The sequence below is a fragment of the Trematomus bernacchii genome, unplaced genomic scaffold (genome assembly GCF_902827165.1).
Source record: "Trematomus bernacchii unplaced genomic scaffold, fTreBer1.1, whole genome shotgun sequence".
NCBI classification, from domain to species: domain Eukaryota; kingdom Metazoa; phylum Chordata; class Actinopteri; order Perciformes; family Nototheniidae; genus Trematomus; species Trematomus bernacchii.
Genome location: NW_022987973.1, coordinates 1,931,787 through 1,945,444, shown reverse-complemented (window position 1 = coordinate 1,945,444; position 13,658 = coordinate 1,931,787). Strand labels below are relative to the sequence as shown.

The 13,658-nt window shown below is 38.9% G+C and overlaps 2 protein-coding genes across 2 annotated transcripts; both read right to left on the bottom strand.

The window, feature by feature from the left end:
• Positions 1 to 2,965: 2,965 nt before the first annotated feature.
• LOC117471307 (lactose-binding lectin l-2-like) lies at positions 2,966 to 3,619 on the bottom strand. Its single transcript, XM_034116195.1, has one exon. It carries the CDS (start codon positions 3,555 to 3,557, stop codon positions 3,069 to 3,071), a length of 489 nt encoding a protein of 162 aa, XP_033972086.1. The 5' UTR covers positions 3,558 to 3,619; the 3' UTR covers positions 2,966 to 3,068.
• A 6,707-nt stretch (positions 3,620 to 10,326) lies between these two features.
• Positions 10,327 to 10,970, bottom strand: LOC117471640 (lactose-binding lectin l-2-like). The gene has a single exon (XM_034116778.1). It carries the CDS (start codon positions 10,906 to 10,908, stop codon positions 10,420 to 10,422), a length of 489 nt encoding a protein of 162 aa, XP_033972669.1. The 5' UTR covers positions 10,909 to 10,970; the 3' UTR covers positions 10,327 to 10,419.
• Between the last annotated feature and the right edge of the window lie 2,688 nt (positions 10,971 to 13,658).

Here is a 13,658-nt window from a genome sequence, read left to right as displayed (position 1 = left end):
GAAAAGAAGAAATACTGTAACAACTGTTCTAATCAGATGCTGAATTGCAACTTAAATAAATGCTAAACAGCACTAGATAGTTTTGTCTTTATCCCATTACTTTCTATAAAGCCTGCAGTGTCGCATTGTTCAGAAAAGGTTACTCAGTCTAGCTTTAAAGGGGAAATCCATTCTCCAAATGTATAAACAAGGCTCAATTTGTGTCCTTGTGATTATATCAGACCATTAATGCATTTCAGTGAGACAACTTACATTTGTAATGTTTATTAGAAGCAGCATTTAGTTTGAGTTTTGTATCTAGGCTCAGGCCTCATCACTCCACAAATGTACATAGAACATTGAGTGATTATTAAATAACAATCCCATGGAGCCTACAGGAGGATGCTGGGGCAGAAGCTGGGGTGGTGGTGGGGCAGGCCCGCAGCAGCGAGGTTGTAAGAGGGGCAGGGCGCTTTAAGTGTAAATGTATCATTGGTGCAGTTGACTGCCTAAACTAGGCAACAGCAGTGGCGGCTGGTGGAAAATATTTTTGGTGGGGCTGTGAAAATGGTGATCAAACAATACTAGAGGGGTCCGGGGGGATGCTCCCCCGGTAATTTTTTTTGAGAAAAGACCCTTTAAATCATGACTTCTGGTGATGTTAGTGTTAGAGGGGGGGGGGGGGGGAGAAGGACAATTTGAGGCTTAAAAATATGAGAAGACTGATCAATACCTCCATAACTTCAGTGTGGTTAGCTATGAATCTTCCAAAACTTCCAAACACCTTGTCCTGGACATAGTTTCTACAGCATAAACTGTGCAACAGTACAGTAGGCCCACACAAACTGCAGAATACCGGGGCTTTGGGAACACTGATTTAATTCCCATTTAACCTGTTAAGGGGCTTTTTTTCACCGTTTTTTTTCTCACGAAACTGTGTCTCAGGGCTTCTTAAAATGTAATAAACTATTCATGTGTCCTACTCAGAGGAAACGCATCTAACTGATGATATGAACCATGTTTACCGAAACAAAACACAAGTCTCACAAGAAGCGTCTAAATGAGCCCTGAGCGAAAAAATGCTAACGCACTCTAGGTATAAATCAATCGATATACTTATCGGATATGCACAAACAAGTTTACAAGCTGAGATTCCACATATTCTAGAAATATAAGTATCATCACTGAGCGATCAGAACTCGCGACAGGGGAAGCAAATACAGACATCACACGACGTAGCTTTAGGTAGCAAAACATGGAGATATGCTCACCTTTTGCAGAATAACAATTCTGATCAAAAACGAGAAAAACGCAGCTGAAGGTTAATCCATAGGTTAATCCAATGTGTCTGTCACTTTGAAAAATGATTGATGATCCATAATTCCATTTTTATGTCAAAAACGGAGTTTTCATTAGCTGTAGCTTCCAGAGTGTATGACAGCTTCCTGTTTTGTCTCCTTGGATACGAGTCCAAACAACTCACAGACTGCACCGGGCGCTCACGTAGGAGCCCTGTGACCATCATATTTGACGACGCTGATTGGCTGAAATTATGTTTTCGCGGCATAGTTTACACGTTACAGATAGCAACAGTCAGCTGCTAGTGGCTGCTGCTGCACTGGTTGAGGGCTCCTCTCTTAGCGCCCAGACGAGAGAAGGTACACGGGCAAGGCCAGGCAGGAAACATGTGACTTATAAGTAACTTTAGACATCGTAACACAATTTTAAACGAGATTTTATTGTAGATTATACATTTTACTGATACCAATTATATAATATTTACCTTGTTCATTAAAAATTTTTTAAAAAAAAATATATTTTTTAAAATATATTTTTTATTTTTATTTTTATTTTTATTTTTTAATATGGGAAGAGGTGGGGCGGCGCCCCTAGCGCCCCTATGGACCGGCCGCCACTGGGCAACAGTCACACACTTTCTGCTTCCTTTTCCATTACAGCATTTAACACCAGAGGACAAACACACTGACTTTTCCCTCTACTGCCCTCAAGTGGCCAAAACATGAACAACAAATACTTTTAGAGATTCAAACCACAAACATGATTTATTCGTATAAATGCACTTTTGAAAATGAAACCTGAATTGTAGTTTTCTCAAACATATATAAATGGAAATCATTTTATATCTGATTTTATTTGATTAACATTTGTTGGTGCAAGTTTATGTTAAGTGAAGATTACTAGTACAAAACATAACAAAGTACTTTTTAAAGCTTCAAACCACAAACATGCTTTCTTCTCAGGAATGCACTTGCAGTTGATGAACTTCTGAACATGGCAAGTGAACGAGTATATTATGATTGATTGTAATTAAATGAAGTTGCAATAGTGGCAGTAGTGTGGGGGGTGGGGAAGACATTGATACTAAATGTGAATGATTATTTATATAATGATTATATAATAAAGGTATAAATGTAATGTGATGTTTGACATTAATATCTTTATGATCAGATATGTGAAAAGCATCTATACAATAATACTTGGCCTGGTTATATGATGTTGATGTAGGACAGATTATTATATTTAACATGTGCACTGTAATTGTTGTGGTGAAAGGTGAGTGGTGACAGTTTGATATGAGTCTTACCCCATGTATTTTAAAAAATACATATATTATAAGGATTGTTTTCATTATTTTATTTTATTTATTGGTTTATAAAGTGTTTGTTCTTCCTGTTCTTATTAGTTTTTTGTCATTATTTTCAACTAAATTATTCATTTTAATTAAATTAACTATAATTGTCATTTATTTTTAATGATGTATTTTTTCTGTATCTTGTTAATTTTCTTAAAAGCCAACTTTTGTAGTTACAAAGAAAAATGCACATATTTATACACATAAAAATACACACACTTTTATATGTTTTCATTCATTTAAGTTTGAGATCATATTCAATCGAATTACCTGTATAAATATATAACATTCATGGAAATGAAGGTTGGTAAAATGACTTCTTTACACACATATAAGTGTACATTCATGTCTTTATTGTGGTCCAAAGCATGTTAACAGACAGAGTAACAGTTTTACAGTGACCTGGTTCAATCAGACATATGTAACATCTCAGTTGCTAAGGACAAGATATGCGAGATGCACAAACTGAGGGATGAGTATTAGAACATGGCAAATCATTCCATTTGTTAACAGGACCATAGTTGGTGTGGACACAGTCTTCAGTTCCTCCAGTGTTGTCTGGCTGTCCTGAACTCCAAGAGACAAACTTGGCTGCACACCCATCAGACCACATCAATCTTCCCTCCTTCTGGGTGTCACTGAGTCCGATCCAGGTCCATCCCTCAGTAGGGTCGTAGTTCTTGATCAGTGATTTGACAAAATTATCTTCCTCTCTACTGTGGATAGACACCAGGTTGGCTCCCTCTGACACACAGTGGAGCTCTGCATCAGCCCAGTCCATGTCTGTGGCGATATACTTGTAGCAGCGGTTGTTGAAGGAGTACCAGAAAGGGCGACAGCTGCCACGCTCAAGCTTCCCTTGAGGGTCATCTGAAGGAGACACAGCACCCAGAGCCAGACCCAACAGGAAGAGGAACAACAGCATGATGATGTCTCTCCGTCACAGGAGCAGGGTGAAGGGTTGGCTGTCGGTTGAGTTTATTTGAAGCGTTCGATGGGATAGAGACTCTGAAGGAGACAGGTGACAGGCTGCTTTTTTATATGCATCAGGGAGGGTGTTTTCACTGTTGGCTTAATATTATTGGTCAACTGAACTTGGCATACTCTGTCTGTTTTACACAACCACACAGTATCTGGACATCAGCTAAAAAACGGCTCAGCTGGCGATGTCACACGAAATCCATCATTTATTTTCAACCAAACCAAATGAAGGTATTAAATAAAACTGTTGGACTGTCAAAAGTGAGACAATATTTAAAGTGTGTTGATATGTCTGTCTCTCAATCACAACAGTGTTATTTCATTTCCATTAGTGAGTGTGTCATAAATCTTGATGTGTGTTGATTAAAAATATTCCAAATGCTAGATACAGTAGGTACTGCTGGGACTTCAACAGCTGTTACACCTGTGCTGTTCCCATACTTATCTAATACACTGAGAGTGACGTGGACAAAAGGCATGGCAACAAACACTTTAAAATATCAACAGGAACAAGCAGGTGATAAATGTGTATAACAAAAAGAATCCATGTTGTTACTGTTCACTGTATCGCTAATTATTTGAATATTACCTTTGTAGTTGCACAATGAACATGAAAAGGAATAATTAATTTATAACATCGTTTTAAAACATTTTATTTAGGACACCACATTACTAGAGTGACTTCTCAACTTAGGCTAAATGAATGTTGATGAAATTACCTTCGCACATTTGCACGAAAATTCCGGAGCTCCAACATACAGAGAGAATAAAACCATTTACACCCTTTTCACAAGGCCTTTCTACGACACTTAGTATGAACAGATCACCGCTCTGATTTATAAGATCTAGCTGTCCAACAATTATTTACTTTCTTTTCTTACAAAAAACGTCTTTAAAACTAAACTATGCATCTTTGATGAGAGTTGAAACATTGAGATTGTCTTTGAGATCCCGTCGACTTTCCTCATTTAATAAATACAATTTGCTCAAAAAAGGAATTCTGGCCCTGTTCATGTGAACTTAAAGTTAAAAAGAAGATAAATACTTTTCATTTCAAACCATTTCTGCTTTATTGTACTATATCTTCCACAGAGCTCAGTGAGACGGTATTTAAAGTGTTTTTGTTATCTTCATTTGTCTATTAACAGATTTCATTTTTAATAGTGAGTTATTTGATAAAAGTTGAGGTTAGTATTCATCCCGACTCACATGTTAGATGTGTAGTGTACGGTTGTCTGGAACTGTTGTTACACCTGTGCTGTTCCCACATTTATCTGATACACAGAGACTGAAAAATACATGGAGACATGTTGTAATAGTTTGAATCAACACAAACAAGCAATTGAAATACAGCATCTGTGGAATGAAAGATGTCCCTGTTTTTACTGTTTTGCTAAGTCTTTGAATATTACATTTGTACTTGCATGATGAATATTAAATGAATGTTATATTATTACATAATGTGAACACATTTAGTGTGAGCCACAACAATACCAGAGTGACTTCCCAACTTAGGCTAAATCAGTGGTTCTCAAAGTGGTAATTAAATAATTAATTAATTTAAAAAAGTATTGATTCGAAAATAATATGATACAGTACAGTACTATTACGTCTGGGTCTCTGTGTTTCATTAAAGCTTGTCTCTGTGTGTGTGTGGAACGAGCCATTTTGTGTGCGCAAGCGAGAGAGAGAGAGAGAGCGCACCGGTACCGGAGATCGTTGTTGTTAGCTTCTGGTGCTAACGAGCTACGCTAACGGATATAAGGAGTTTTTTCAACAACAAAGTGGAGGAGAGTCCTCTCCTGTCAGACTGAGAGACTCAGTGAACTAAAGGACTCTCTCAGTGTTTAGATAGTTAACTTTAGTCTAAGTTATCTCAGTGGGTCTCAAACGTTTTGGTCACCATTAATGTAAACAATTATTTCCGAGGCACACGTTTATATGATCATTATAGTTATAAAGAAATAAGAGAATAAATGAAAAACAGGTATGAAATACTATATGACAGTAAAACAAGAATAAAGTTTAAAAGGGTGATTTGTAAAATATCCATAAAGAAAAAGTCAATCTGTTTACAGTTCTGTTTCATATGGGTGTTGAGAGAGGTATCCATAGATCTCTTCATGTTGCTCTCAAAGTGCACCAGATTGATGCATTTAACTTCAATATTTAAAAAGAAATCTTCCCGGGGGAGTTTGCCACCGGACCCCCCTACGTGAGGTCCACACACCACCTATAAAAATAGCACTTTACCCCTGCTTACACCTATATGCCGTGAGCTGATTATCGAGCCTTCATTGTAACAGTCGCGGGTACATTGTGTATTTGCGCGGGGATTGTTGCAGTAGAAAATTCAACTGTAGCGACCGGTACATTAATGGGAAACCCTAAATGTTTGAGCACCCTCTATGAAACGTCAAGCTACCCCACAGCACCCCCAAAATAAATCTCTGGCGCCGCCACTGAGCCTGACTATTTGTATTGGGGGGGCCCGACTTTTTTATTTCTCCAAAGGGGGGGCCTGATAGAAAAAGTTTGAGAACCACTGGGCTAAATGAATGTTGATCAAATTACCTTTGAACATTTCTAACTTTATTTCAGAGCTCTACTGTATTTACACAGAACAAGTAAAAACCTAACTTTAGCAGTCAGACCCTTTTTGATTCCCTGCTCATTACAGCATTTAACACCAGAGGACAGAGACACTGACCTGCTCCTCTACTGCTCTCAAGTGAAAACAAAACATATAGAACTTTGGCACCTGAGCTTTAATCATCTCAAAAAAACATAAACAAATTACACTGAAAAGTAATTTGATACATTTGATAACACAATCATTCTGTTTGACTAACAATGACCAGTGGAGCATGTGTGCATCATGTAAAGTTTTATCGTAAACATTTTTAACAGAAGGGCTTTCTATGAGCTGACCACAGCTCTGATTTATTAGATCTAGCTTTCCAACAACCACTGACTTTGCTGAACAAAAATGAGACTATGGATCTTTGAAAAGAAGAAATACTGTAACAACTGTTCTAATCAGATGCTGAATTGCAACTTAAATAAATGCTCAAGGTTCAAGGTTCAAGGTTCTATATTGTCAATCTGACATAGCTACAGAGTAATTATGTAGTTATGTAGAAAATCTTATGTCACAGGCTTCTCCAACAATGCAACATAATAACATAATAACAATAAGAGCAAGAGCAATACAAAAAGAAAAATAGTTATAAAATAAAATAAAGTGATGATGTGGAATAGTGCAGTAGAGTCTATATACAAGTTATTGGAATGATATATATATATTAGGTATTAGATACATACTACTGAGTAGCAGATGAATGTTTGAAGTTGTTTCAACAGTTCAATTTTTTAACAGTCTCACTGCCCGCGGGAAGAAACTGTCTCCGAATCTTCTTGTCCTTGCCAGGATGCTGCGGTAACGTCTGCCAGACGGCAACAGAAAGAACAGTTTGTGGCTGGGGTGATGGGGGTCTTTGATAATCCGTAGTGATTTCTTCCTGAGCCGCTGGGAGTAAAGGTCCTCCATGGATGGCAGCTCCGTCCTGGTGATGTGCTGTGCAGTTTTCACCACCCTCTGTAAAGCCTTACGATCGAGGTCGGTGCAGCTGCCGTACCAGGCCGTCATGCTGCCAGTGAGGATACTCTCTATCGTGCACCTGTAGAAGTTGCAGAGTATCCTGGAATCCATTTTGAACCTCCTCAACCTGCGGAGGAAGAAGAGCCGCTGTCGAGCTTTCTTGGTGATGGTGGTGGTGTGAAGAGACCATGTCAGGTCCTCAGTGATGTGGACCCCAAGGAACCTGAAGCTTTTGACTCTCTCCACCGTAGTCCCATTGATGGCGATGGGGGCGTGTCCCTCTCCCTGCTGCTTCCTGTAATCCACAATCAGCTCCTTGGTTTTGCTGATGTTGAGATGGAGGTTGTTATCCTGGCACCAAGATGTCAGATTTTCGACCTCCTCTCTGTACGCCGTCTCGACATCGTCTGTGATCTGGCCGATGACGGTCGTGTCATCAGCAAACTTCACGATGGTGTTGGAGCTGTGTGTGGCCATGCAGTCGTGGGTGAACAGGGAGTAGAGGAGAGGGCTGAGCACGCAGCCTTGAGGGGCACCGGTGTTTAGAATCAGGGTGGAGGATGTGATGTTTCCCACCCGCACTGCCTGGGGTCTGCCCGTCAGGAAGTTCAGGATCCAGTCACAGAGGGCGCTGTTGAGCCCGAGGTCTCTGAGCTTGATGGCCAGCTTGGAGGGCACAATGGTATTGAATGCTGAACTGTAGTCAATGAACAGCATTCTCACATATGTGTTCCTGTTCTTCGGGTCCAGGTGTGAGAGGGCAGTGTGGAGGGTGAGGGCTATGGCGTCGTCTGTGGACCTGTTTGCTCTGTAGGCAAACTGCAGGGGGTCCAGAGATTCAGGGAGGGAGGAGGTGATGAATGATTTGACTAACCGCTCAAAGCACTTCATTGTGGTGGAGGTGAGTGCTACTGGGCGGTAGTCGTTGGGGCAGGTGATGATTGTCTTTTTCGGGACAGGAACGATAGTGGAATGTTTGAAGCATGTGGGGACTACAGACTGCAGCAGGGACCTGTTGAAGATGTCTGTGAACACCTCTGCCAGCTGAACTGCACACACCCTGAGAACACGGCCAGGGATGCCATCAGGTCCAGGAGCCTTGTGTGGGTTAACCCTTTTAAAGGATTTACACACATCTGCCCTATTTAAAACAAAAGGGCAGGGCTCTTGGTCCCTCTGTACCTCCACAGCCCGGCTGCTCTCAAAGCGTGCAAAAAAACTGTTCAGCTCATCTGGGAGAGATGCGCACGCAGACACTCCCGCAGCACCCCCCGCTGCTCCTTTGTAGTCAGTCATTGTCCTTAGTCCCGCCCACATATTCCTAGTGTTACAGCCTTTGAAGTCAGATTCCACCTTCTCTTTGTACTGTCTCTTTGCATTTTTAATTGCTCTCCGGAGATCATACCTAGACTTCCTGTACTCCTCCAAATCACCAGCTCTGTGTGCGATAGTGCGCGCTTTCAGCTTGCAGCGCACATCGGAGTTTATCCAGGGCTTTTGATTTGGGAATGTCCGTACAGAAACCTTCGGTACCACGTCATCGATGCATTTCCCAATGTAGCAGATGACAGTGTCCGTGTGTGTGTTGATGTTATTATCTAGTGCTAAACAGCACTAGATAGTTTTGTCTTTATTCCATTACTTTCTATAAAGCCTGCAGTGTCGCATTGTTCAGAAAAGGTTACTCAGTATAGCTTTAAAGGGGAAATCCATTCTCCAAATGTATAAACAAGGCTCAATTTGTGTCCTTGTGATTATATCAGACCATTAATGCATTTCAGTGAGACAACTTACGTTTGTAATGTTTATTAGAAGCAGCATTTAGTTTGAGTTTTGCATCTAGGCTCAGGCCTCATCACTCCACAAATGTACATAGAACATTGAGTGATGATTAAATAACAATCCCATGGAGCCTACAGGAGGATGCTGGGGCAGAAGCTGGGGTGGTGGTGGGGCAGGCCCGCAGCAGCGAGGTTGTAAGAGGGGCAGGGCGCTTTAAGTGTAAATGTATCATTGGTGCAGTTGACTGCCTAAACTAGGCAACAGTCACACACTTTCTGCTTCCCTTTCCATTACAGCATTTAACACCAGAGGACAAACACACTGACTTTTCCCTCTACTGCCCTCAAGTGGCCAAAACATGAACAGCAAATACTTTTAGAGATTCAAACCACAAACATGATTTATTCGTATAAATGCACTTTTGAAAATGGAACCTGAATTGTAGTTTTCTCAAACATATATAAATGGAAATCATTTTATATCTGATTTTATTTGATTAACATTTGTTGGTGCAAGTTTATGTTAAGTGAAGATTACTAGTACTAAACATAACAAAGTACTTTTTAAAGCTTCAAACCACAAACATGCTTTCTTCTCAGGAATGCACTTGCAGTTGATGAACTTCTGAACATGGCAAGTGAACGAGTATATTATGATTGATTGTAATTAAATGAAGTTGCAATAGTGGCAGTAGTGTGGGGGGTGGGGAAGACATTGATACTAAATGTGAATGATTATTTATATAATGATTATATAATAAAGGTATAAATGTAATGTGATGTTTTACATTAATATCTTTATGATCAGATATGTGAAAAGCATCTATACAATAATACTTGGCCTGGTTATATGATGTTGATGTAGGACAGATTATTATATTTAACATGTGCACTGTAATTGTTGTAGTGAAAGGTGAGTGGTGACAGTATGATATGAGTCTTACCCCATGTATATTTAAAAAAAATACATTATTATAAGGATTGTTTTCATTATTTTATTTTATTTATTGGTTTATAAAGTGTTTGTTCTTCCTGTTTTTATTAGTTTTTTGTTATTATTTTCAACTAAATTATTCATTTTAATTAAATTAACTATAATTGTCATTTATTTTTAATTATGTATTTTTTCAGTATCTTGTTAATTTTCTTAAAAGCCAATACAAAATGTAGTTACAAAGAAAAATGCACATATTTATACACACATAAAAACACACACACTTTTATATGTTTTCATTCATTTAAGTTTGAGATCATATTCAATCGAATTACCTGTGTAAATATATAATATTCATGAAAATGAAGGTTGGTAAAATGACTTCTTTACACACATATAAGTGTACATTCATGTCTTTATTGTGGTCCAAAGCATGTTAACAGAGTAACAGTTTTACAGTGACCTGGTTCAATCAGACAAATGTAACATCTCAGTTGCTAAGGACAAGATATGCACAAACTGAGGGATCAGTATTAGAACATGGCCAATCATTCCATTTCTTAACAGGACCATAGTTGGTGTGGACACAGTCTTCCTTTCTTCCAGCGTTGTTCGGCTCTCCTGAATTCCAAAAGAAAAACTTGGCTGCAGACCCATCAGACCACATCCAGCTTCCTTCTTTGTGGATGTCACTGAGTCCGATCCAGGTGTATCCCTCAGTAGGGTCAAAGTTCTTGATCAGTGATTTGACAAACTCTTGTTCCTCCTGACTGTGGATAGACACCAGGTTGGCTCCCTCTGACACACAGTGGAACTCTGCATCAGCCCAGGTAAAATGTGTGGCGATGTACTTGTAGCAGCGGTTGTTGAAGGAGTACCAGAACATGGGACAGCTTCCACGCTGAAGCTTCCCTTGAGGGTCATCTGAAGGAGACACAGCACCCAGAGCAAGACCCAACAGGAAGAGGAACAACAGCATGATGATGTCTCTCCGTCACAGGAGCAGGGTGAAGTGTTGGTTGTCGGTTGAGTTTATTTGAAGCGTTCGATGGGATAGAGACTCTGAAGGAGACAGATGACTGGCTGCTTTTTTATATGCATCAGGGAGGGTGTTTTCACTGTTGGCTTAATATTATTGGTCAACTGAACTTGGCATACTCTGTCTGTTTTACACAACCAAACAGTATCTGGACATCAGCTAAAGAAAGACTAACAGCTCAGCTGGTGATGTCACACGAAATCCATCATTTATTTTCAACCAAACCAAATTAAGGTATTAAAAATAAAACTGTTGGACTGTCAAAGAGTCCCAGAAAACATGCTTTTCTGGGTACCACTTTACAATAAGACTACCCGTATAAAGGGTTTACGAATAGTTTGTAATTCATTTATTAATAATTAGGTTGTGAACACTTTATAAATCATTAAAGGTGGGGTAGGTAATTTCGGAGAAACCAGCTCGAGTGCGTAGAATTTGAAAATACACAACCAGAGAAAATCTGCCACTTCCTTACAGAGCCCCTCCTCCAACACACACGAACGCGCACATGACCAATGAGGGCACGAGATAAGTTTGTGCACAGATGGAAGGCTGACAGGCAAGTAGGCCATCCAGTTATTTTAGCCGGGCCTGCTAAAATGATTGGTCGTGCTTTTTACTGTATTACGGCTTCCACAGATGACATTTTTTTATGGATTTTTTGTCAAAGCACTTAAGATATTCATTGCTATCGGGATGTTAAGAGCATTCCATGGAATATAACAAAAAGTGTATCTCGAGCCGGTTTCTCAAACTTACCTACCCCACCTTTAATAAGCTTTTATAAGACATGAGATAAACAGGGCCACTGTGACCGGTTGCTTGCCAAATAGTGAGCCCACATTTATCTGTACTGCTAATCCTTATTAGGGAATGTGTTTTACACTTTACAATAAGGCTCCCTTTTGGCAGTTATACATGTTAGTAACTCGTAAATAAATGGTCATAAAGAGATGCCAAGAAACATCAAGATGGAAGGGGGGAGAATCAACTCAGTGAACAACAGATGCAAGGATGTTGGCTGATGAAGAAGACGAAGTAAGCTAGTAGGTAGCCAATATAAGGCTTAGTCATCTTGCCAAATAGTGAGCCTGTGTTGATGTATGAAAACTATGTTAGAACTGGTTTATAAATGGTTCTTAATATTCCAAATGCTAAATACAGTAGGTACTGCTGGGACTTCAACAGCTGTTACACCTGTGCTGTTCCCATACTTATCTAATACACTGAGAGTGACGTGGACAAAAGGCATGGCAACAAACACTTTAAAATATCAACAGGAACAAGCAGGTGATAATTGTGTATAATAAAAAGTATCCATGTTGTTACTGTTCACTGTATCGCTAATTATTTGAATATTACCTTTGTACTTGCACAATGAACATGAAAAGGAATAATTAATTTATAACATAATTTTAAAACACTTTATTTAGGACACCACATTACTAGAGTGACTTCTCAACTTAGGCTAAATTAATGTTGATAAAATGACCTTCGCACATCCCGTCGACTTTCCTCATTTAATAAATTAAATTTGCTCAAAAAAGGAGTTCCGTCCCTGTTCATTTGAACTTAAAGTTAAAAAGAAGATAAATACTTTTCATTTCAAACCATTTCTGCTTTATTGTACTATATCTTCCACAGAGCTCAGTGAGACGGTATTTAAAGTATTTTTGTTATCTTCATCTCTCTATTAACAGATTTCATTTTCAATAGTGAGTTATTTGATCAAAGTTGAGGTTAGTATTCATCCCGACTCACATGTTAGATGTGTAGTGTACGGTTGTCTGGAACTGTTGTTACACCTGTGCTGTTCCCACATTTATCTGATACACAGAGACTGAAAAATACATGGAGACATGTTGTAATAGTTTGAATCAACACAAACAAGCAAGTGAAATACAGCATCTGTGGAATAAAAAATGTCCCTGTTTTTACTGTTTTGCTAAGTCTTTGAATATTACATTTGTACTTGCATGATGAATATTAAATGAATGTTGTATAATTACATAATGTGAAAACATTTAGTGTGAGCCACAACAATACCAGAGTGACTTCCCAACTTAGGCTAAATGAATGTTGATTAAATTACCTTTGAACATTTCTAACTTTATTTCAGAGCTCTAATGTATTTACACGGAACAAGTAAAAACCTAACTTTAACAGTCAGACCCTTTTTGATTCCCTGCTCATTACAGCATTTAACACCAGAGGACAGAGACACTGACCTGCTCCTCTACTGCTCTCAAGTGAAAACAAAACATATAGAACGTTGGGACCTGAGCTTTAATCATCTCAAAAAAACATAAACAAATTACACTGAAAAGTAATTTGATACATTTGATAACACAATCATTCTGTTTGACTAACAATGACCAGTGGAGCATGTGTGCATCATGTACAGTTTTATAGTAAACATTTCTAACAGAAGGGCTTTCTATGAGCTGACCACAGCTCTGATTTATTAGATAGTGTTCCAACAACCACTGACTTTGCTGAACAAAAATGAGACTATGGAGCTTTGAAAAGAAGAAATAACAACTGTTCTAATCAGATGCTGAATTGAAACTCAAATAAATGCTAAACAGCACTAGATAGTTTTTTCATTATCCCATTACTTTCTGTAAAGCCTGCAGTGTCACATTGTTCAGAAAATAAGAAAATATGTCCAATCAGAATAGAGTATTCAA

Excerpts from the sequence above, each read along its gene's own strand:
- LOC117471307 (XM_034116195.1), bottom strand. The coding sequence starts at position 3,557 with ATGCTGTTGTTCCTCTTCCTGTTGGGTCTGGCTCTGGGTGCTGTGTCT.
- LOC117471640 (XM_034116778.1), bottom strand. The coding sequence starts at position 10,908 with ATGCTGTTGTTCCTCTTCCTGTTGGGTCTTGCTCTGGGTGCTGTGTCT.